The sequence below is a fragment of the Gloeophyllum trabeum genome (genome assembly GCF_000344685.1).
Source record: "Gloeophyllum trabeum ATCC 11539 unplaced genomic scaffold GLOTRscaffold_00019, whole genome shotgun sequence".
NCBI lineage: Eukaryota > Fungi > Basidiomycota > Agaricomycetes > Gloeophyllales > Gloeophyllaceae > Gloeophyllum > Gloeophyllum trabeum.
This window is the reverse complement of record NW_006920428.1, coordinates 174,509-196,398: the sequence shown is the minus strand read 5'-3', so window position 1 is coordinate 196,398 and position 21,890 is coordinate 174,509. Positions and strand designations below refer to the sequence as shown.

The following is a 21,890-nucleotide window of genomic DNA, read 5'->3' as shown; positions in this document are numbered from 1 at the left end:
TGCTGGATTGGATCCTGGTCGTGTGGCCTCAGCTGAGAGCATCTGAAGTGTCAGCCGCCCGGAAGACATCAGTCCGGACTCGATCATACCAGCACCGAACCTTGTCAAACTGCGCATGTTTCTGTACGGCCAGCAGAAACCCAGCCAACGTAGACACCCGAACGTCTGCAGTCTTCGTACAAACCTGAAGAGCGTTACAGTCTGAGTCTATGAGATGCTATGGTTCCATGAGGCAGGAAGTGAAGCACCAGTCAGTTTGGCTTTCGTTGCAGAGAAACCCTGAGACGCTAATCCAGATCCGCTTCGGCATCTGGGGGGTACTTTAACCCAAGCAGACAATTTGTGAAAGAGTTGAAAGGCCTGCAGCTGCCAACCCGATATTCATGGGTTCATCTACAGCTATTATTAGCCGCCGATCAGAGCCTGCTCATTGAACCCGGACGAACACGCCCACAGAGCTAGCAGTGCTGTGTTTGTTTCCCGCGGAGCTCTGTTTCTGCTCTCTTCCCAACGCTGCGCGCAGGGGAAGCGAACGCGCTATCAGATACTGCCAGCCCGTGATGGCGGCGGCTATGAGTATGACATGACCGCAGGGTTATTCCCAGCCATGGTTACTCCCTCGGCCGCGAGGCCTGCGTTATATATACGGAACGCACGAGAAGCCAGACGCCGAGCCTCACCGAGCCTCACCGAGCGCAATGCTGCTCTCTCTGGCGACAGCGGGCCTGGCGGTTTGGCGACCGCCTGTTTGTTCAAATACTATTCGGGGCTGAAGGTGAGTGGAGGAGCACGAGAATCCGGGAGCAGCCCGTGTCGAACAAGAGTCCGCATCTAGAAAGTGTCCTACCTGCCTGGATTACGATGCGCGTTCGCTCCTCTATCCATGTGCGCTGCGGCGCTCCCCACAAGCTGGTGGAATCCGGGACTTGATTGGCCCTGGGAGTGGAGATGGGATAGTGAGCGGATGCACATACCCGCTGAGGATCAGGGAACTTACATTTGCCCGCCAGCCTACAAGCACTACCACTCCCAAACCATCTCTTGCGTCCCGTTCATCCGTGGGATACCCTATGTATACACGTCCTCCCTTGAGGTGGCGAAGCAAATCCTGAACGTACGTCCGGAGGTGTACAAAGCACCGGATTCCACTGGCGCTATACTGTGCGTGTGCTCTCTCGAAGTAATTGTGACCTCGTTCCACTCGCGACGTGTGCGAGCAGTTTCCTGTGGGGAGACAACGTCGTCTCCGCTGATCACGACATGTACAAGCGCCACCGCCGAGTCGTCGGGTCCGCGTTCAGCAGGGCTGGGTAAGTACTCTGGCGGCTCACAGCCGCGTCATGGGAAGGCTGACTTCCCCTTCCTGCGAGGTACGTCCTCGTCGCCGAGGAGACAGGCAGACTCTACCGCGAAATGGTCGAAAGCGAGGGATGGCTTCAGGCAGACGAAATCGCCGTCGACTCCATCAACCACATCTTATCCAAGGTATGCGACCCGAGCTATCACCTTCGATCTTCTCGACTTGATCATTTCCTTGCTGCAGTTTGCTTTGGGGATGATTTCTCGATGCGGCTTCGGCCTTCCCTTCCCCTGGTCGAGCCCCACTGAGTCTTCCGACGAGATGTCTTTCGAGGAAGCGCTGACCATCGTCACCGAGAAGGCCGTCGTCCGCCTAGCGGCCCCTCGTTGGCTGTATTACCTGCCGATCAAGCAGTGAGTAGCCCTGGCATGGCCTTCGCCGAGAGTTGTTTGATATGGTTCCAGGCTTCAGCAGGTCGAGAAGGCCTACAATACCATATCGAACTTTATGAGCACGTTCATCGCTGCGAAGCAGGCGGAGCTCAGTTCGCAGACGGGCGGCAATGATACGAGGGCTAACCAGGATTTGCTCACCAGGCTGGTAGCGGCTAGTCAGGCTGAGGGGAAGAACGGGTTGTCAGATCGAGAGCTGGTATGTCAAGTACTTTGGGTGGAGAAGTAGGAGCTAAACGTACTTCTCCCCAGTTCGGGAACACCTTCACCTTTATGTTTGCTGGCCATGGTAAGGCTCGCTCCACTACTAGAAGGCGCCCTCAGCATTACAACTCTCGGGTGATGCAGAGACTACGGCACACACCTTGTCTGCGACGCTTGCGCTGCTATCTGTTCACCAAGAGGAGCAAGATAAGGCGGCAGCTCACATCCGCAAGGTCCTAGGCGACCGGCAGCCCGTAAGCCGATCTATAGCTCATATGGGCGGCTTCCACGCTTGACTGACTTGATCGCAGACCCTCGAGGATGTCGAGTCAGGGGAACTCGATCTGGTATTGGCCTGCTTTGAAGAAGCAGCTCGCATGTACCGTGAGTGGCACCCGACAGGGACTCCAGGCACGGTGATACTCACACTCCGCTATCCGCAGCGCCGGGGTCCATCGCTACGCGGGACACAAACCAGACGATATCGCTCGCTCTACCCGAAGAAGACGGCGGCGGGCACGCCGTCATCCACCCGGGCGTGCGCCTCATAGTTGACTACATCGGCCTGCGTGCGTGGTTCCTCATTCATCCCGTTCTGTGCCACGTTTGTCCTGAACAAACTGATTGGTGCTAGACTACAACCCGCGCCTCTTCGCCGACCCATGGCGTTACGATCCCTCGCGGTGGTACGGGGCGCGCGAAGCGGACATGACGTTCTTCAGCATCGGGCCCCGCGCGTGTCTCGGGCGCAAATTTGCGATTGTCGAGGCGCTGTTTCTCTGCCTTTTCTTGCGCGAGTGGAAGGTGGATCCTCTGTTTAGGCAAGGAGAGGCGGTGGAAAAGTGGAAGGAACGATTTTTGCACGGAGGATTCGTTGGGTTAGCGTTTGGTCTCCGCGATGTGCCCTTGAGGATAACCAGGAGGGGGGAGGCGTGCGCATGAGGCGCTGTCAGTGATAGTATTAGTATCAGGTACCAACTTTCAGTTACGCATATATTGCCTACTGTCAGTTAGTTCGAGCTTCTATAACTCGAGCCTTATTTGGCAACGCAATATTTGATTGACCTAGCGTCTGCCATTGTGTCTGCAGTGACAGTCTGGCTGTACTGCACTCCGCCCTGATCGTGGCTTCTGCTTTCCTTGAGCTCCCTAGAGTAGTTGCTTATCACGTTGACCTGAAGGTACGCTGTCTCTCCGTCTCCCGTAGTCTGTCCAGACCAAGACGCATAGGCCTTGCGTGAACGGGACTCATTGCGACCAGGCTCTACAAGAGCGTCATCGAGAGCAAAACTAGGCAACGAGGTTCCAATCGAGCCTGTATTAGTAGACCTTGACACCAGTGGTAATTCAATTGCCGGTGCATCTATAGGAATTGAAAGAGCGTCGAGAACAAAGATAGCAATCGACGGCAGCAACTAAGCAAAAGAGTCCACGACAAATCATCAAGGAGGCCTTCCAGCTTGCTATGGTTAACTTGCGGTGATGTTGCTTAGATTTAAATCGCCACCGATGCCAGCCGCCCGGGAGGTACATTTTGAACCTGATCGCTATGAAATCAGCCTTGAACGTCCGGCAGAATGCCGACATTAATCATAAAAAATACCAGAAGCCAGAAGGTACTGGAAGTCCGATGAGATGGTCTCAAGACATAAACTTCCTCGGAAATGGTCGTGTGGTCAGCCTGAGGACGATTACAGTCTAAGTCCGTTCAGTGTCGACTTCATGCGTGCAGAATATTATTACTGACATCCTGCTACGCGGAAATGTTCTGTAAAGAACCGAGTGGAGAATTCGTAGGAGAGAACTGAGCAGTAAAATCAAGTAAGATGTACTAAGCTCTCTTCTGTGGGACCATCGTAGCGGCGCAAGCGCCAATCCCCGACTCCAGTCAGAAACCATTAAGTATTCCAGTACTAGTGTGTGGTCAAGCTGCGGAATGCCACTCTTGACAGACACATACACAGTATTCATATAGTCCTGTTTTATATCTACATCAGTATTTAAAGGGGCTTCCTCAAGTTACCGGTTCCCACTCAGAGATACTAGTCTCATCTATTGGCCTCACTTATTTGAATGCATCCTTTTATCGAATGCTATGCCCTTGCATCACTTGATCGTTCACGTTAGGTGTGTGCGGGCAGTTGTCTTCAAGTCGAAACGAAAGTGGCGTCGGTCCGGTCGGGACCGCTGCTTACATGAGGTTCTCACGGCGAGAGCGAGTTGTATGGTGGAGCGACCATTTCTTCCCGAACCCTCCTCCCAACTACCGTGGGAGTCGGGGATCTTTCAATTAATCGATAGGATTACCATATTGGTTCGAGAAGCCAATCACTGGCAGAGCGCTTGGGACGATGCACTTCGTGACTTACACTTTGCTCACATAGTGCCGCCAATGTTATGTCTGTTTTCTGCTTGTTTCGGGTGCTCGCATAGAGCTCTATGGCAGCTTGCACATACTCCGCGACCATGGACTGCCACTCTGCAAGCAAAAATGCTTCCGGGACACATCCGGTGATTATAGCGACTTGTGTGAAATGACCTCAGATTCTTCCCAGCCAGACTTACACGCCTAGTCGCGAGGCTTGTGCCATACACACCCAACGTACGAGACAGCGAGACGGCGAGCACGACCATGCTGCTTTCTCTGGCGACAGCAGGCCTGGCGATCCTGGTGACCGCGGGTGTATTCAACTATTACTCCTCACTAAAGGTGCGTGGCGGAGGCTGCGGGGACGGGTAGCATCAGTCCGAACATCCAGACAGAAAGTCTCATACCTCCCGGGCCTGCGATGCGCATTTGCGCCTCTATCCTTGTGGGGTGCGCTACTCCCCACCAGCTGGTGGAATCCGGGACTCGACTGGCCTTGGGAGTGGAGGTGGAATGGTAAGCACACCCCGGTTAGCAGTGGAAGGACTTACGACGACTGTGTAACTATCCGGTAGTTTATAGACACTACCGCTCGCAAACCATCTCCTGCATTTCTATCATACGTGGAATACCCTACATATACACGTCTTCCCTTGACGTTGCGAAGCAGATCCTGAACGGGCGTCCGGAGGTGTACAAAGCACCGGACTCGACTGGTGCCCTAAGGTCCGTTTGTGAACCGCTGCCCTTCATGTCATTTCCGTGTCATGGACGATACATGGGAACAGCTATTTGTGGGGAGACAATGTTGTCTCGGCCGATTATGACATGTACAAACGCCATCGCCGAGTCGTCGGACCTGCGTTCAGCAGAGCTGGGTAAGTGTATCGCAGTTGTCGGATTATCAATAGACTGACTCGCATTTCCTCCTAGGTACGTCCTTGTTGCCGAAGAGACCGGCAAACTCTACCGAGAAATGGTAGATAGCGAGGGATGGGCCCAGACAGGCGAAGTCACGGTGGACTCCATCAACCGCTACTTATCCAAGGCACGTCTTCCTATCTCCATTATGTGGGATTGCTCCGATGGCATATGCTCCAGTTCACACTAGGTATCATCTCCCGATGCGGCTTCGGCCTCCCCTTCCCCTGGTCCAGTGTCACCGCCGCTTCCGAGGAGATGTCCTTTGAGAAGGCACTGACCATAGTTTCTGAGAAGTCCATCATCCGTCTCGCAGCCCCGCGTTGGCTGTACTATTTGCCGATCAAGCAGTGAGTGAGCCAGGTGTGGTTGCATTAGCGGGTTGTTCCATATACAGCGATTCTCTTTTTTATGTAGGCTCCATGAGATCGACAAGGCGTATGCGACCGTATCGACGTTCATGAGCACGTTCATTGCTGCTAAGCAAGCCGAGCTCAGTTCTCAGACGGAGGATAAGGATATAAGGTCCAGCCACGACTTGCTGACACGGCTGGTAGCGGCTAGTGAGGCTGAGGGAAAGAATGGGCTGTCAGATCGAGAGCTGGTGGGTCGCATCCTTTGGCTCCGGGCAGTATAGACCTATGTGTTTCTCCGCAGTTCGGGAACACTTTCACGTTCATGTTTGCTGGACACGGTAATGCTCTTCCTACTTTCAAAGTGCGCTATCTGAATCATAATTCGCGGGCCAGAGACAACGGCGCACACACTGGCAGCCACGCTCGCACTGCTGTCTGTTCACCAAGAAGAGCAAGACAAGGCGGTTAATATCATCCATAAGGTTCTCGGTGACAGACAGCCTGTACGCAGATTGATAATTGCCGGCGGCCATGCATTGAACGACATAATTGCAGACCCTGGATGATGTCGAGTCCGGGGAACTCGACCTGGTCTTAGCGTGCTTCGAAGAAGCAGCTCGGATGTTCCGTAAGTTGCTCTTGCAACTGAGGTTTCCAGTTACCTTGTCACTTAGTCCGCACCATGTACAGCGCCCGGCTCCATAGCCGCGAGGGACACAAACGAGACAATATCCCTTGCTCTACCACAAGAAGATGGAGGTGGGAATGCCGTCATACCCCCCGGTGTCCGACTTGTGGTCGACTTCATCGGCCTGCGTATGTCTCCGTCCCATCTACTGATCAGTGACACGTTCCCTTAACAAACCCAATTGGAATGCACGTAGACTACAACCCCCGCCTCTTCCCCGACCCCGGGCGCTACGACCCGTCACGATGGTACGGCGTGCGCGAACCTGACATGACATTCTTCAGCATCGGCCCGCGCGCATGCCTCGGGCGCAAGTTCGCGCTGGTCGAGGCGACGTGCTTCCTGGCCCTCTTCCTGCGCGAGTGGAGGGTAGACCCGCTGTTTAGGGAGGGGGAAACCGTGGAGGCGTGGAAGGAGCGGTGCTTGCAGGCGGGCTTTGTCGGATTGGCGTTTGGGCTCCGCGACGTGCCCCTGAAGATAACGAGGCGAGAGAAAGCGTGAGGTGCTGTCAGTGTTAGTATCAGGTACTGAGTTTCAGTTATGCATATTGCTCTCCGATATGATTTTGCTTTGAACAGTGGTCGGATTAGGTATTTGGATTGTCTAGACGGGTGCAATACATTGCCCACTGTCAGCTATCCCATCGAAAGGACGCGCTTCTTAAGCCTTATTTGGCAACACAATGGTGATGGACCTAACTTATCCCAGTTCGTCTTCACCCCGCTAGTGTGCGTCCGTTAAGCTCTGCTGCATCGCAGGTCACCAGTAAGGTATCTTTCGAGCTATCTGAAGTATCTTTATCGGACTTTGAGAGCTCCCCAAGATATTATTCTCTGACGGACTTTGGCAGGCCTCAGACATATTGTTTTGGGAAAGTTGGCGCCTTCATTTCAATGGTACTGATAGGCGCAGGATGGTTGAAACGTAAGCACCGACCTGCTTCCGCGATTTGCGCCGCGCGTTCCTTCCACACCGCGATGAATTACCTATTTTCCGGCGAACGCTCGCACACAATGCCAAATCGGCGTTCTTCCATCCGACGTCGACCTACGTGGTAAGTAGTCCTATTGACTATTGCAAGTTGGAGTTCTATACGACTCATCCAGATCGCGAGGACTTCACTCTATCTTCCCCACAGCTAGCAGTACTCCTGAGTCGATCGTGCTGCAGGGAGCCGTGCCTATCTCCGGCATACAGACTTCATCAAACACCGTTGCATTCAGTTTGAGTTGTCTGCGTTTATGGCTACTCAACCTACAAATGCAGCGGGTAGACATGGAGTTGCGACCTCTGTCTGTTCTGAACGTTGTTCGTGTTCAATCAATGGGTGTTGGATGTCTACTCCTGGTATGTTGGTGGCGTCTCTTCGAAAGGAATAGTGCCGATTGGCACAGCAAAGCAAGAAGATGTATACGTCTTCCATCTCTAGGTACGTGAGCTCACCTCCTGGTATTAGTGGGACTTATAAAGTCGTTAGATTGAAGTTGGGAACGTCTTAGACTCCTCGTCCTCTACGGTTGAGTGTTGCGTACTAGGAGTGCAGTAGCCCGCCATGTTTGTTTCTGCCCTCGTCGTGGTTTCGGTTTTCTTCGCTATCTCCAGGGTGCTCGCTTACATCACTGCCCTTAAGGTGCGCCGTCTTCCTGCCTGCCGTAGTCTCGCTCAATGTTGTTGCAGAGGGTGAGCCATATGCCGGGCCTTCGATGTGCCCTGGCACCCATGGCATTTCCTGGTGCCATCTTCCCAACAACATTTTGGAACCCTGGCTTATTATGGCCCTGGGAGTGGAGGAAGAGTGGTGCGTCGTCCCCCGCAGACATTCCATTGCACACGTACTGACGTGTTTGTGTCTAGCATACCAACAGTTCCAGGCTCATACTATTTCATGTGTACCTTTCTTATCCGGCCCGCCATCCATATATACCTCCTCTGTAGAGGTTGCGAAGCAAATATTCAGTCCAAGACTGGAAATTTGGAAAGACCCTCATGCAAATGAGATCCTCAGGTACGGCTGCCATGAGCGGTTTTCCCATCACCAACTAAGCGTCATTTCAGCATTTGGGGGGATAATGTCCTATCATCCAACCATGATATGCACAAGCGGCACCGAAGAGTAGCAGGAAGCGCCTTCAACGGAGATACGTGCGTGCAATACCCCTCTCTCGGGTGACGGCACGATCTAATATGAACCCAGCTACAACATGGTGATGCAGGAAACAGCGAACTTGTATTATGAAATGATGGAGTGTGAGGACTGGAGCACATCTCCTACGGTCACTATAACCGCAATCAACGGATACATGTCGAAGGTGCGATCGACTTTGTTCTCCTGGGACTCTCGGGGCTGGGGGTAACATATTTCCTTAGTTTACTTTGGGTGTTATATCCCGATGCGGGTTCGGTATCCCTTTCCCCTGGAAAGGTAGCACCAAAGTCGATGGCATGACGTTCTACGAGGCTCTCATCGTTGTAGCTAAATCCTCTATCGTCCGAATCGCTACGCCCAGGTGGGCCTACAAGTTACCTATACGAAAGTGAGTGTTCTTCTCCCGCTGTTTCATGAACACGATGTTAAAGTATACCCGTAGGTTGCACGACGTGGAGAAGGCTTTCTCCACACTTTCAGTTTTCATGGATGACCTGATACGTACAAGGAAAGAAGAGTTTGCTCACGACGATGTTGCGTCTAAGACTCGGCAAGACCTCTTCACCAAGCTGGTAGCAGCGAGTGGAAGCGCAAACGAGAAGAACAAACTGGACGATCAAGAGCTTGTAAGTCACCCGGATCTACTTCTGCTTAAAAAAAGCTCATCGTCACTTAGATTGGGAACGTTTTTACTTTCTTGTTTGCCGGACATGGTGAGTTGCGACGCGCTTCCGATAGATGCTGACCTTCCATATAACTGTGACAGAAACGACCAGTCATTCGCTTTCTGCAATTCTGGCCATGCTCGCTCTTCACCCGGAAGAGCAGGACATCTTATTTGCGCACATTATCGAAGTTCTTGGAGATGACCGGGTTCCGGTGAGCCATACTTTTATGTTCCAACTCCCGTTATTCACCATGGACCACTAGACCCCGGCACAAGTGGATGCCATGTACAAGGTTCTTGCTTGCTTCCAAGAGACCGTGCGGATGTTCCGTGAGTCAACCTTGGCGCTGCGTGTTGAAGCGGATATGAATTTGTTATTGCAGCCAGTGCTGCTCTACTGACCAGGGACACGACGGATGTCATTACCTTAAACTTGCCGGAAGAGGACGGCGTCAAGCCTGTCGTAGTGGAAGCTGGTGTCAGGCTTGTCGTCGACATGATAGGCATGCGTAAGTACCGACAGAAAATACGTATATCCTGGCTGACCATGGATGCGACAGACCATAACCCGCAACTCTTCCCCGACCCGGAGCGTTTCATGCCCTCCAGGTGGTACGACTCGTGCGACTCGGACCTCACATTCTTCGGCATGGGACACCGTATCTGTCTTGGCAAGAAGTTCGCCATGGTCGAGGCGGTGACGTTCCTCGCCCTCTTCTTCCGCGAGTGGAAGGTTGAACCGGTGTTGGCCGACGGCGAAACGCTAGCGCAGTGGCAGGAGAGAACAATGCAGATGGGAATGAGGGGGCTGGCCTTTGGCGTCAGAGACGTCCCTTTGAAGCTGAACAAGCGACGTAATGCTTGAAGCATGTACTCTTGCTTGCTTGTCTATTATCTCGGTATTTTGGGACTCAGGCTGTAGACTAGATCTGGACCACACGGTGGTCGTCTGGAAAATATCGATTGGGCATTGGCACATGTGGGAGCGACTGTGTAGTCTACGTCCTGCGTATGTTAAGGCGGGAAGAGGCGTCCTCGCTGTCGACCTCTGTCTCAAGCTGTTACGACATGACCGCCGGTTTGCCATGGCAAGAACTGCTGGAAACTCTCGAGGACGGATGCGAGCTCTCCCAACCTTGCAAAGGGAATAGACATCGCAAGAACCATTACATTAGTACAAATACACGACATCATCTATAACATCCTCCTTCAGAGGAAGAGGTTACTAAGAACAGTACCTCATCAAAATTACAGTAAATCAATGATGCATCTAGTGTTAGACCGGTCATCAACATGCCCCAACAGCATTCTTACGCGCCAACCATCATCGTGATCATACATTAATCTGAACATATACCCAGTAATCGTCACAAAATCATCAAACCAAATAGTTCAATCAACCGGTCTATTCTCCTTGGCCGCTCACCAGGTCGAGGGACCAAAAGTGGGCTCAGCATCACTGAGGGTCCTCAACGCCGTGCCATTGTAGTCAGCGGTATTGGTGTAGACGGTGTTGCCCCACCACTTCGCGAGCGTGTTGGCGCCGATCGTCCCGTTCCGCGGGTACTGGAGGCAGAAGAAAATCACGACGATGGACACGGCCACACCAGAGTCGAGCGCGGCGGACAAGACGTAGTTGTACTTGGTCCACCACGCGAAATGTCTCCTGCGGATGACATACTGGAAGATGAATCCGACGATCGCCCACGGGACGTAGTTGACCGCGCTCGCGGGCGGGATGAGGCCCGTGCCGGTGAAGATGACGGGCATGTTCACGTACTTCCAGAAGCTGTTGGGGTACTTCCTCGTGAGCGCCCACGGAATGATGGGTGCGAGCGCGCCGATGAGGAAGAACCACGTCAGGGCGTAGTACATCTGGCCCTTCGAGAACTGCAGCGCGGGGCCGATGACACCCCAGATGATGGACGCCGTGCCGAACACCTCCGTCGACGGGCAAGAGAAGCCGTCCTTTTGGTGCGGCGAGCACATGTCCTCGATGTTCGTGAACATCCACGCCTGCACGCCGAGCTGCACGGTGCCCGCGACGACGGTCGCGAGGACCTGGCACCAGAACATCGGGCGCGGCGGGATCTTCATGTAGTGCCCGAGCTTGAAGTCGCTCGTGAACTGCAGCGCCTGCGTCATGGTGATGTACCCCCACGTCTTGAACATCATCATCGCGATGGGCCGCCCCGGAAGCGCGTACCCGATGATGAGCTCCGTGATGACGTTCAGCCCGACCTGCTGGTTGGTGATGGCCTGGATCATGCCGATGGGGATGGTGTAGACGAAGCCGATGATGAGCGCGAGGATGAACGCCCACACGGGCATCTGAGTGTGCCACACTTCGATCGAGATGATACCGAAAACGAACATGACGACTGCACGGGAAGGTATTAGTCAGAATATTACGACAACGTATGGACAAGACGAACCGAAGATGACGAGGTACCACCAGTCAGGGACTTGCTGGTACCGGCTCATCAACCGAGCATGAATATCCGGCTGCTCGCTCAGACTGCGCCTGCTTTGCACCCAGATCTGCTTGCGGAAGTACAGCAGCGTGTGCATGATGATCGCAGTGATGCTAGCGAACGACAGCCCGTAGCTCAGAGCGAATGTCGTAGACAAGAAGAGCGGAGAGTAGTTGTGGTACATCGTCGCGTTGAGAGTCCCCTGGGGCGTGAGGATGGCGGTGACGTTGTAGGTCGCACCTGTGTTGTCGTACGAGCCACGAGAAGAGATGGGCATGTACTGCGAGTACCAAGTGTTGGTGTAGTAGAGGAGGGGGGTGAGGAACCAGAAGAAGAACAGGAAGCCAGCGGCAACGTTCGCTTCCGCCCACCACGGGGTAGCCAATCTAGAGAGAAGGAGGTCATTTAATGAGTGGATATACCGATGGCAACGACAATACAACTTACGGACTGCCAATGTACGCGATTTGACTCCAGTCAAAGGTGATCAAGCTCATACCCAGGCCGGATTCGTACCCGAACATCTGGTTGACCTTGACATTGCTCGGTGCAATCCAGCAGACCCAGGAGAAGACCGAGAGCGCCGTGAAGATATAGCCGGGGAAGAAGAACCACAGGAAGGAGCCCATGAACGCGTAGACGAAGAAGCGTTCACGCGAGATACCGCCCCTGTTCCCGATACCCGCGTACTCCTGCGAGTGCAGGGTGTTGAACAGCGCGCAGAGGACCAGGTTGGACGGCCAGATCATGGACGGTGGGGATACCAGGAACCGCCTGGCGATACCGCCGATGGAGAAGCCGATGAGCTGCGTCGACATCACGACCATCCACTGGTACGAGAAGTTGTAGATCTGGTTGTAGTACACCCGCTGCACGGCAATGATATCCGTCGCGTAGGCGGACTGCGAGCCGACGTTGGCCATGATGGTGACCATGACGTGCTCCTTGACAGTGAAAGGACCAGGGTTGAGTCGGACGCCAAAGACGGAAACGTTGGGGACCACGGCGGCCCAGAGGCGGCCGATGGGGTAGGAGAGCAGCTGGGCGACGAGCCCGGAGATGGTGACGGAGGGGTAGCGGAAGAAGAAGAACTGGTTCAGGCCGGGGATGAGGATGGCCCAGGCGACACCGAGCACCCATGCGCGGAATGTCGCGCAGGGCATGTCGGGATCATCGGTGTTGGCGACGGCCGATCGTACTTCGGGATATGGAGAGTCATCCTCTGAGAGAGGCAAGGGATCAGACGACGGTGGTGATGCGAACTGCAGGGAACTCACCGAGGACAAGCATGTCCTTATCGAGGTTAGGGTCGTCAAACTCGGCCCCAGTGACCTCCTCGACGCGGGGAACGGCTGCATCACATCGTCAGTATTGCTTCGAAAGCGAGAGACGAGCAGCAACTCACCATGCCCCTTCTCAAAGTCATGCTTCTCGTCGATGGGCGTCGAGAGGCCCGACGCCCGTTCGTCTTTTTGGTACGCTAGTTCCATAGCTAAATGGACTGGCAGAGGAGGAAGGGGTGGGTACGGGAAGCTGCAGAGTCACACACCGGGGCGGGGGTGGGCCTATATACGCCCGAATAGCAGAGGCATTCGTGCTGCCTGCAGAGATAAGGACTTGACATGGCTTTAACTCTGCACCACATGGCTCCATCGCCACAAGCCGCCGTGTCCTGATAGTCCCTTGCCCGGGTATTCCTTCTCCTGGAACGCGCTCGGATACTTTAATTCCGTTGGACGCATCGCGGACCCCGCACACCGCCTTGCGGGGAATTTTTCGGAGTAGGCTGGGCAAGTCGGACGACGAGTCCCTGGGTGATCATAGCGCTCAATGTCCTTCCACAGGAGTTAGACGGACCTTACAATATAGAGAACGGCGTAAGAGGCATCTAGCTCGGAACGAGGTCGGATTTGCGTGACGGGCAAGCATAGCTATCGCAACCCGTACCTTGCAGAACACCATCACCGCATCCTTCAGCGCGTCCCTATGTACAGTAACAGGTGGATCACTATAGTCTTTCTTCCGTGGGATCATCGGGGGACGCCATTCCGCCGCTCGCCCCTCGCAGACCCTCATGGGAAGTCGAAACGGGCTCCTAGAGCCATTCTTCTCCGAGAGTATGAAGCACATCAACCAGCTCGTCAATGCAGCTGAAGATGATGAAAGAATGAGGAAAGATTCGCAGCACGCGCGACGCTGGGTGTAGCAGCTATGGCCGCCGCTGGTCGCCGCCGTCGGTGGCATCGAAAAGGGATCTGTCGTCTCATGGGCGGTGGCCCGGGTCCCTTTGGTCCGAAATGCCCAGCTTCTTACTGTACGCACCTGTCATGAGTCCTCCGGCCTTCGATTATGATAGTCGTGGTCCATATCTTTTTCTTTGCTCCTGGTACGGCCTCTGTTACCTTGCATCGTCCAGCCGCCTCCAGTTGGTCCATGTATTTTCCTGTGTTATCCATACCGCACCCGTCTACGCCCCGAAATCCGGCCTTCGTCATCGAAAATAGCTCTTTCATTCGGGGTATCACGGTCAGCTTGAGGTAATACTACATCCCCACATGAACATGTCCACGCCACGGCGTTCGCGACATCCGGTAATCCCACTATCATTTCATTCTCGACCTGTTCCTGTCTGCTCTCGTTCCATTCTTACGCCCGGCGAGGCGATCCTCCGCCCCGAGGAGCATATGCGCGCGCCCTGAAGCTTCAAGTTTTCTTTGCTCATGAGCCGTTGGCGCTGTCAACAAGGACAGCGCTCGTGATCGATGTTCGCGTCCTGCAGCGTGTGGACGTGTCACCATCCATCTACACATCCGTCCCGCGACATGTCTTTTTGAATGCAAAACGTGCTCAGCGACCGTCAGCTTCCTTATCTCTGCTGTATGCTTGCCACGGGCGGACACCTGCCAAGATCAGAACGAGGCTTTCCCTCGAGTGTCGCCCTGATACGACTTGAGCGGACCTTGCACAATGGCACATGAGCTCTCCCACATTGCACCCGCCCGTTCTGCTACTTAGGCCTGCCGCTGTGGATTTGTGGCACACGACTGCAAGGCGCCAAGTAGACCCGATAGGGCTCGGACGCGCGATATGGATCTTCTCACGCCCGTACGTACATATGGATCCCGAATTCGCCCGGCGGCGTTGCGGGGCAGCCGAGATCCTCCACCCTCGTGCGTAGATCTGATGGTGCATAGCCTCAAGCCTTGAAGCCGTCGCGTCTGTAAGTTTGGAAGCAGGCGTGCATGCTTCCCCCGCTTACGAGACCTTATGCCACAGCGCAGGTACCAGCTTGATGACGATTAATGAAGATGGGGTGCCTGTGATTCATATGCCCACCGGCCTGCGACTCAGGTCTAACAATATAACACCATGTGTATGATAAGTGAGTCTAGGCTACATAGGCTATTACCCAGGACTACCTAGCCATGATATAGCTAAAGTTTGATCTCGGCATACAGTAGGTATTCCTTATCACCCACCTAACGAGTGTTAGCGTCGTACTGACGTAGGACTTCGCGCAGGACGACCTAGCAAGGCACCGACGGTATCTCGGAAGCGTAGCGTCATTTCCGTGCGTCGGTAAGTCACGTAGCGAACCCAAACCGTTTACTCGATGTTGTGGCACCGAACCCATATGATCCACACATACCCGCCCAGAACTGGACCATCTGACGTATATCGCAGTATCTTATCTTCATATGTTCCGAGTTTTTCACGATAATCAGGGCATACTCGTGATGGCGGGCCATGACCACCACTTGAAATGTACAGATGGACGGTATCTAAGTACATACTCCTCGAGTTCCTTGATGCACTGATGTCCGATCTATTCGAACTCATCTTCCACCACTGGCAGCATTAGATCCGGTGCCTACCAACGCCTAGGACTTTCAAGAACCGTGCGCTCCCGCTATAGCATATGCCACCACTCCTGATGCCGGAGAGTTGACATCGACGCGTGCGCTGTATCTGTCTGCTCTGGAGATACCGCCCTGGGCCTCGGAGTCGCGCCCAGCGAATACCCCACCTGGACATCTCTGCATTCCACCGCATTGGACGCGAAGGGAATGTCAAGCCACAATCTGACGCCACCATGCTCGCAATCGCGCCTATGCTAGCCATGGAGAATTTCGTCGTTGTGGCTCCTCGCCTCCGGTTCCTGTCCGCGTACTCCCTGTCGACCTAAGTCGCACCACCACTCCGCGTTGATAGCCTGTCTGACGCAGATGCTCAGGCTGTCAGAGCGTGGCGCGATTGGGGTCGGCAGCCTTCTTCCCGCCGTGCCCCTGAACGCGTTCCTGGGACTTCTTGATGATCACGCGACTAAAGGAGGCAGCGTGGTACCCATGAGCGCGGGTGGCTATCGCGGACGTCGATGGTCAGCCAGCGGCCTATGTCAACACTTTTGTGGATCTGGATTGGCAAACTGCTGAGGAAGCTCGTCGCTGTGCATCACCTAACGCCGCACGAGCCGTTGGATCCTCATTCTTGCCTGCTTATACCCCGGGGAAGAGGACTAGCGCTCTGGATTTTGTGACTTCAAGCGCGTGGACCGCAGGCGTACCCAACGGCTCTCGACCTCGTAGGACGGCTCAGTGACTTGGTGTTGGGGTTGTAGTGTCAACACTCGCTGTAGACACCATACTGCTCTCAGCCTGTCTAGTTCTCTGCGATTCTTCGACGCTGCCGTCGGTGTTCTCGGTCATAAAGGCTCGGTCATGGACGCCTACATGTCCTGTTTCTGCGGATGCCTATCTCGTACCGCCCCGAGTGATGTAATCGATATACCAGGGCATCCCGCTCCCGAGAGATCATCCGGATAGCATCCTGACAGAGCAGCGTCTACTTTCATCAGCCCCTGCCCATGGACATATCCCTCCCTCTCTTGCAGCCTGTGCGGCCTCTTGCGATGGACGTTGTGACTGCCAAAGAAACGTATCGTTCGCATTATTTCTTTATGTACTGGTGAACGACTTCCAATCGCTGAAGTTGTGTGCCCTGATCCTAGCTTCGTAGGTATAGGATTACGGCTGGTTCAGATTGTTCTCCGCAAGCCAAAGCCCAGAGGCTCTGTCCTGTTATGATTATTCTGCACCTCTGACAGCACGGTCGGGCTGTGGCTTTTCTACCAATATAACAGCTTCTTACAGCGGCGTAGGGTCTTATTCAATAATATTCGCGCCCTAAGAAGATCCGCTCAAGCATGTACACAAGCCCTGGGCTTCCCTTCCGAAACTCGCTAGCTCGATGCTCCATGACACTTCCCGTCAAACTGGCGATGTCGTACTCAAGTTACACAAGACCTTTGACGAACGTCTCATTGATACAAGACTGGGATGGCCAGAACATAAAATACGCACGGGAAGACAAATGGACAGGAGTACGGCTGGTTTGCAGCTAATGTGTCCCGGTCAGCGGCGCATCCGGGAAAATCCATGCAACGTGCCGCACGGGTAGGGAAGGAATTATTGGAAGCGCTAGCGTACACCCCGATGACTGAGCCCTGCTTTGCCGCCTTCGGAAGGGTCAGATAGAAAAGTGGAGCGACCCAAGCCTTCTTCAGGGACATCGCTAGCATACCTCGAAATCTTCTCCATCTCTTGGTCTCCGCTTCCCGACGTGCAGAATTCGGTAGGCTCCATGTCGCGAACTTCGTCATAGGTCTCGCCTACACAAGAAGGCTGCCTCGCCCTCACGTCGAGGTGAAGTTTGAAAAGGCCTGTTCTACTATGGTGCTTTTCGAGATGCTACGACGCAGTTCCTCCAGAGCCATTTTCTTGACGCCATCCAGGTAGAGCTGAAATATTGTCATGCGGACGTATAGCCTGAGCTAGGACATAGTGGCAAGTACAGGAGTGCAGTAGATTCCAGATGAACCTCGCATTCGATGTGAATGCATACGTCGCGAGCAGGTTGACCAATGGTCAATGAATGAGCTCCAATCTTGGTGGATTCTCTGCGGAGTGGCATGGATACGGCTGATTCAACACCTTTCCACGCGCAGTGCATCAGGGAAACCCTCCCTAGCTAATTATTCCTCAATTTTGTCTGATTTTACAAAATGGTAATAGCCCTAATAATCGAAACTAATATGATATAATTTGACATATTTAGGCACAGCAAGATGGGCACAATTCCTGTTTTCCGCAATAATGTCTAATCAAGTTATAGGAAAGTGACAAACGTATGGCGGTCCAAGAAAGGGTTTACGAAGAAAGCAGGAGCAAGGTCCAAGACGGTGCTACTTGACCACTCACGAGGCGCCACTGGACCCCACTTTGGAAAGAGATGTATGCTACGCTCGATTTGCGAGACTGGAATGATACTTGCTAGACGTTCCCCATTTTGAATAGACCGTGTAACCTTATACATACCTGATTTGCGATCTGGCCTGGAGGAAAAAGGTGAGAACCACTCAACATATGCCAAGTGTTCTGGTGGACACCGCTTGAACAAAGTCGCGACCCCACGAGGAGGCACTGAAAACACGAGACGGACTTGGGCAATGCGATAGCCTATACAAACGGAATCAACAGGAACCCGTTCCAATAGACTGAGTGATTTGACTGACCTTGCAAGCTAGTGCCGCTTCCGTTGCTTGCTGTCCCCAGGTTCACAAGTACAGTATCGAACCTCGCTGGAACTGCTCGGCCACGCGAGTCTTGACGTACAGGCCTCACATGCACAGCATCAGATGAGTCCTGTTCCGATTTGCGTCTGAATGGATCTCTGTTCCAGAACTTGATTTTGTGATAGACCGGAACAGTTTGAAAGCGGATGGAAAGACTGGCGGCAGCGTTTTCGATCTGGGCCCGAGTTAGCTGGGGTTGATGATACTGTACCACAAAGCGCGCAAGCGCTGCACTGAAGAATATCGCGCCATAGTCAGAGCGGATCGTCGATAACGGTACCGCCTTCAGACTAGGATGGCGTGTCATGCGCAGATGGTCGCGGGGACCCGACTCTTCTCCAGTCTTCGTGTTTGAAGCCGGGCTCCCCGCAATACGCCAGCGGACATACTTATCATGCCGCAGCACTTTCTCGCGGCGTTCTAACCAACGTGTCATTTGCGGGTATTCGTCCTTATGATTTGTCGCCCGATACGCGTCTTTGGTGAAGTCGATATGTAAGCGCTCAGTGTATTCGGTGTTGTAGTTGTCGGTAGTCCCGAAAATCTTAATGGAGATAAAGTAATGCAGCAACGCGTGCAGCTTCGGCAGATTGAAGTCGTTGCGGATACCTAGGTCGACAAATATACCCTTGTTCTCGTGAAATGCTTGTAATGCCACTTCGAGGAGTTTGAGTGTGTCGTCGGTATGAACGGGATATTGGGCTAGATAACAGAAGTCCAGGATCGCGCGGGTGGCACGAACAAGCCGAGCGGAGGAAAGGCCATCCGGCAGGCGAATATCAGTGATAAGGCCAAGCAAGAGCTGGCACATCTGGGCATGCTCACGGCCAGTAACCTTCGACAACGTACTGATGCCTTTCGTGAACAGCCGGATATGGTGATTTGGTGGGAATCGGCGGCAGCGAGCATCAATCTCTGCAGCACCGCATGCGTTCGTCACCCAAGAGATGACGTGCTTCATAACACCTTGATAAAGCTGATGCAAGATGTCGGGAGTTATCGACTGGAAGATATTGACGTAGGGAAGCCCCTCCCAGAACGGATGTTGGGTTGGCTTAATCCCTGCGTGCGCGCAGGCCTTCACGAAGGCACCGGGTCCTTGCGCGATACTAGCGAGAGCCTCCAGCACAGCGTCCATGTCACGAAACTCGAAAGAATCATACTCCCCAAGTTGATCATGTGGTACTGGACATCTTGGACACTGACCTGTCTTTGTGCCAGTCACAAGCACTTGTTCAGGATAGTCGCCAACAAACATGGCAAACAAAGGATGCGTCCGACGGCAGACGCCGTCGCCGCGGGCCATCACGACACCAGTCTCGCCAGCCTTCTTCAAAGGACGGAGTATCCGCCGGACGCATGAATGGAATAGATTTGCAAGTGTTCGACGACGTGCTGCCTGATTGGTGATATGATCAAGACGTGAGGTAGGGAGGTAACCAAGGAGTATATGACCACCGCGCGACGGCTTTCGCCTGATTTCCTTCGGTAGGTTCCCGATCGTCATATAGATGGGATATGCTGACTTGTTTCCGAACAGAGTGATCTGTGTCTTGTCGGACGAGATGATCACTGGCACTATTGTAGCACCTGGTCGATCACGCTCAAGCTCTTTCTGTAAATGACAGGCACGGATTATGCATAGAAAATGTGCACGAAGCGGGAATAACAGACCTGCGTTGCCCACCACCACTTCCCGGTGTGTAAATCTGAATACATTCTGACGGTCTTGTCTTGGTCTACATAATGCCGCTCCGGTGCAAATACTAAGTCCGCTACAAACTCGGGATCACCATACAGTGCACGAACACATTCCATGACATCCCGAAAATAGACTTCGAAGGCTTCTCCTGCGACAACTACCTCCTTGCGGTGGAACTTTGGACGACCAGGGAGGCTGTCCACAATCTTGTTCAATGAATCTGCGTCTTTGTAAGTTAAGCCTAACAGATCGCGGACCTGGAGTGGGCTAAGCGGGAAGCAGTAGAGATGGTGAGAACGATACTCACTCCTTCGATCTGCAGTAGCTCGGTCAGAGCGGTTGAACTGGGCCCACGGAGTTTGGCCCATCGTGCTAACTCCCAGTCAAGTTTCGAGGCGAAAGGCGCCCATGGATTCTCCTCAGAGCGGTGAGTTCCTTCCATATATTCACTGTAGGCATGCACTCGGGCACCAGCTTCACGTATTGGAGCACCAGCGGCACCCAGCTCAAACTTCTCGATGACAGGCTGCTTGCGCAGGCTTTCCTCTGCATGGGCTCTGTCCCCTCGCACAGCATCATCACATCCATCGGAGGGCTCAGGCATCACGTCATGCTCAAGCCAGTCGTCAATATCCAAGGGCGGAGCTGCCAATGCCGGCTCCCACCTTTCATCAAGGTCAGCATTATCATCTTCATCACCCGAGTGCTCAAACTCCAGATCATCATCACCTTCGCTCTCACTGTCCGAGTGCGCTATACCATCATCCAGCTCCATCTCATCGTCGACTGCGAAGTCTTCTGGCCTGTAGTCAGTGCCAAAGAAGTCCCCCTCGAACTGTGGCAAAGGATCCCCCGCGCTGTCCGACTCGAGGCCGTTCTCCAGTGCATTCGGGCTTGGGCTACGAGATCCAGGGAGATATGACTGATGTTGCTGGTGTATCACCTGGCAAGGAGGATTGTGGGTTCGTTGCAAGTGTTGTGTGTATCCAGCAAGTGTGAACTGACGCGAACAGCCTGCGCAGGTGGCCATAAGTAATCTTTTGTTGAGCAGGGGTACTCAAAGAGATAGGTTAAGAGGCCGTACGCTCGGCGTGACGCGCTAAGTCCCCCGGCACAAACTTCAAGTCCTCATCGGCAGGATACCTGCCGCTGTGCCCTAGGCCCCGACTCAGTCATCGCGAGATGCCGCCTTTCCACAATTTTACTTCGCACGCCCCCCTTGTCATTCTTCGTCGCTGCCCTTTCTGCCTTTGTCGCCGCCCCCGGGCCTCCTGTGAATCATCAAGGTGGAGGTGGCTCTCCCAATACTCGAACGTACTTACCACAATGTCGAAACCACCAAAGGGCAAGGTAGACAAGTTTGCAGGGCTCACGCCTGGCCAGAAAGCGGCGCAGACAAGGGCCAATAATAGAAGACTTCAAAATGAACAGGATGTGAAGGAGCTGTCCAAAGCCACGGGTGAGTACGACACCTCTGTGAGGTCGCTGATTAGATAAGCGACACCACGGAAAGTCTTCAACGTTCGAGTCTCTCACAGGGATGAGTAGCAAGAGATTCGTGTTCGAAAAAGACCTAGGTATGAGGTACATGGGCTGGGCTTTTATACTACGAGATTACATGTACCGAATAGAAGAGATAGAGACAGAAAATAGAAGAATACGAGAAGAGACGAAATGAATGCGAAGAGGATTAACTCGAAGGCTCCGAAGGAGCCGTATAGCTTAGAGTCCGAATATAGTAGCGAGTAGCTGAATAAGGAATCTACTGGCCGAATACGGTAGCGAGCGCGGGTGCATATCCTTACATCCGCCCTCCAAGGACTACTCATAGTCCTTCTCTAAGCCCATCGCGCGAGTTACATGGTCTTGGGGTCCTCCCAATCGACCTCGGGACCATCCTCCATGTCAGCGTCTTCATCTGCGTTGTTGTGTCCACGATCAGGTTGGTCATCGACATCGGACGCTGCCTCGTGAGGTTCCT

At 53.7% G+C, this 21,890-nt stretch overlaps 5 protein-coding genes across 5 annotated transcripts; 3 read left to right on the top strand and 2 right to left on the bottom strand.

The window, feature by feature from the left end:
* Positions 1-607: 607 nt before the first annotated feature.
* Positions 608-2,898, top strand: GLOTRDRAFT_133734 (cytochrome P450; the record flags this gene model as incomplete). The annotated part of the gene is made up of 12 exons (XM_007872705.1): positions 608-775; positions 836-956; positions 1,011-1,161; positions 1,221-1,310; positions 1,371-1,485; positions 1,544-1,713; positions 1,765-1,951; positions 2,005-2,041; positions 2,101-2,210; positions 2,268-2,340; positions 2,400-2,525; positions 2,591-2,898. 12 exons carry the CDS (start codon positions 608-610, stop codon positions 2,896-2,898), a joined length of 1,656 nt encoding a protein of 551 aa, XP_007870896.1.
* A 1,690-nt stretch (positions 2,899-4,588) lies between these two features.
* GLOTRDRAFT_141422 (cytochrome P450) lies at positions 4,589-6,790 on the top strand (the record flags this gene model as incomplete). The annotated part of the gene is made up of 12 exons (XM_007872704.1): positions 4,589-4,666; positions 4,720-4,840; positions 4,900-5,050; positions 5,113-5,202; positions 5,258-5,376; positions 5,436-5,595; positions 5,663-5,849; positions 5,903-5,939; positions 5,995-6,104; positions 6,157-6,229; positions 6,292-6,417; positions 6,486-6,790. The coding sequence occupies 12 exons, from the start codon at positions 4,589-4,591 to the stop codon at positions 6,788-6,790; spliced, it is 1,557 nt and encodes a 518-aa protein (XP_007870895.1).
* A 1,051-nt stretch (positions 6,791-7,841) lies between these two features.
* Positions 7,842-9,967, top strand: GLOTRDRAFT_133732 (cytochrome P450; the record flags this gene model as incomplete). The annotated part of the gene is made up of 12 exons (XM_007872703.1): positions 7,842-7,919; positions 7,967-8,087; positions 8,144-8,294; positions 8,345-8,431; positions 8,484-8,598; positions 8,657-8,823; positions 8,878-9,061; positions 9,112-9,148; positions 9,202-9,314; positions 9,366-9,432; positions 9,486-9,611; positions 9,663-9,967. 12 exons carry the CDS (start codon positions 7,842-7,844, stop codon positions 9,965-9,967), a joined length of 1,551 nt encoding a protein of 516 aa, XP_007870894.1.
* A 216-nt stretch (positions 9,968-10,183) lies between these two features.
* GLOTRDRAFT_123498 (small oligopeptide transporter) lies at positions 10,184-13,170 on the bottom strand. The gene is made up of 5 exons (XM_007872702.1): positions 12,982-13,170; positions 12,854-12,928; positions 12,024-12,798; positions 11,538-11,962; positions 10,184-11,483 (listed from the first exon to the last, which is right to left on the bottom strand). The coding sequence occupies exons 1-5, from the start codon at positions 13,064-13,066 to the stop codon at positions 10,525-10,527; spliced, it is 2,319 nt and encodes a 772-aa protein (XP_007870893.1). The 5' UTR covers positions 13,067-13,170; the 3' UTR covers positions 10,184-10,524.
* A 4,571-nt stretch (positions 13,171-17,741) lies between these two features.
* Positions 17,742-20,513, bottom strand: GLOTRDRAFT_50393 (uncharacterized protein; the record flags this gene model as incomplete). Its single annotated transcript, XM_007872653.1, has 4 exons — positions 17,742-18,091; positions 18,148-19,822; positions 19,882-20,166; positions 20,217-20,513. The coding sequence occupies 4 exons, from the start codon at positions 20,511-20,513 to the stop codon at positions 17,742-17,744; spliced, it is 2,607 nt and encodes an 868-aa protein (XP_007870844.1).
* Between the last annotated feature and the right edge of the window lie 1,377 nt (positions 20,514-21,890).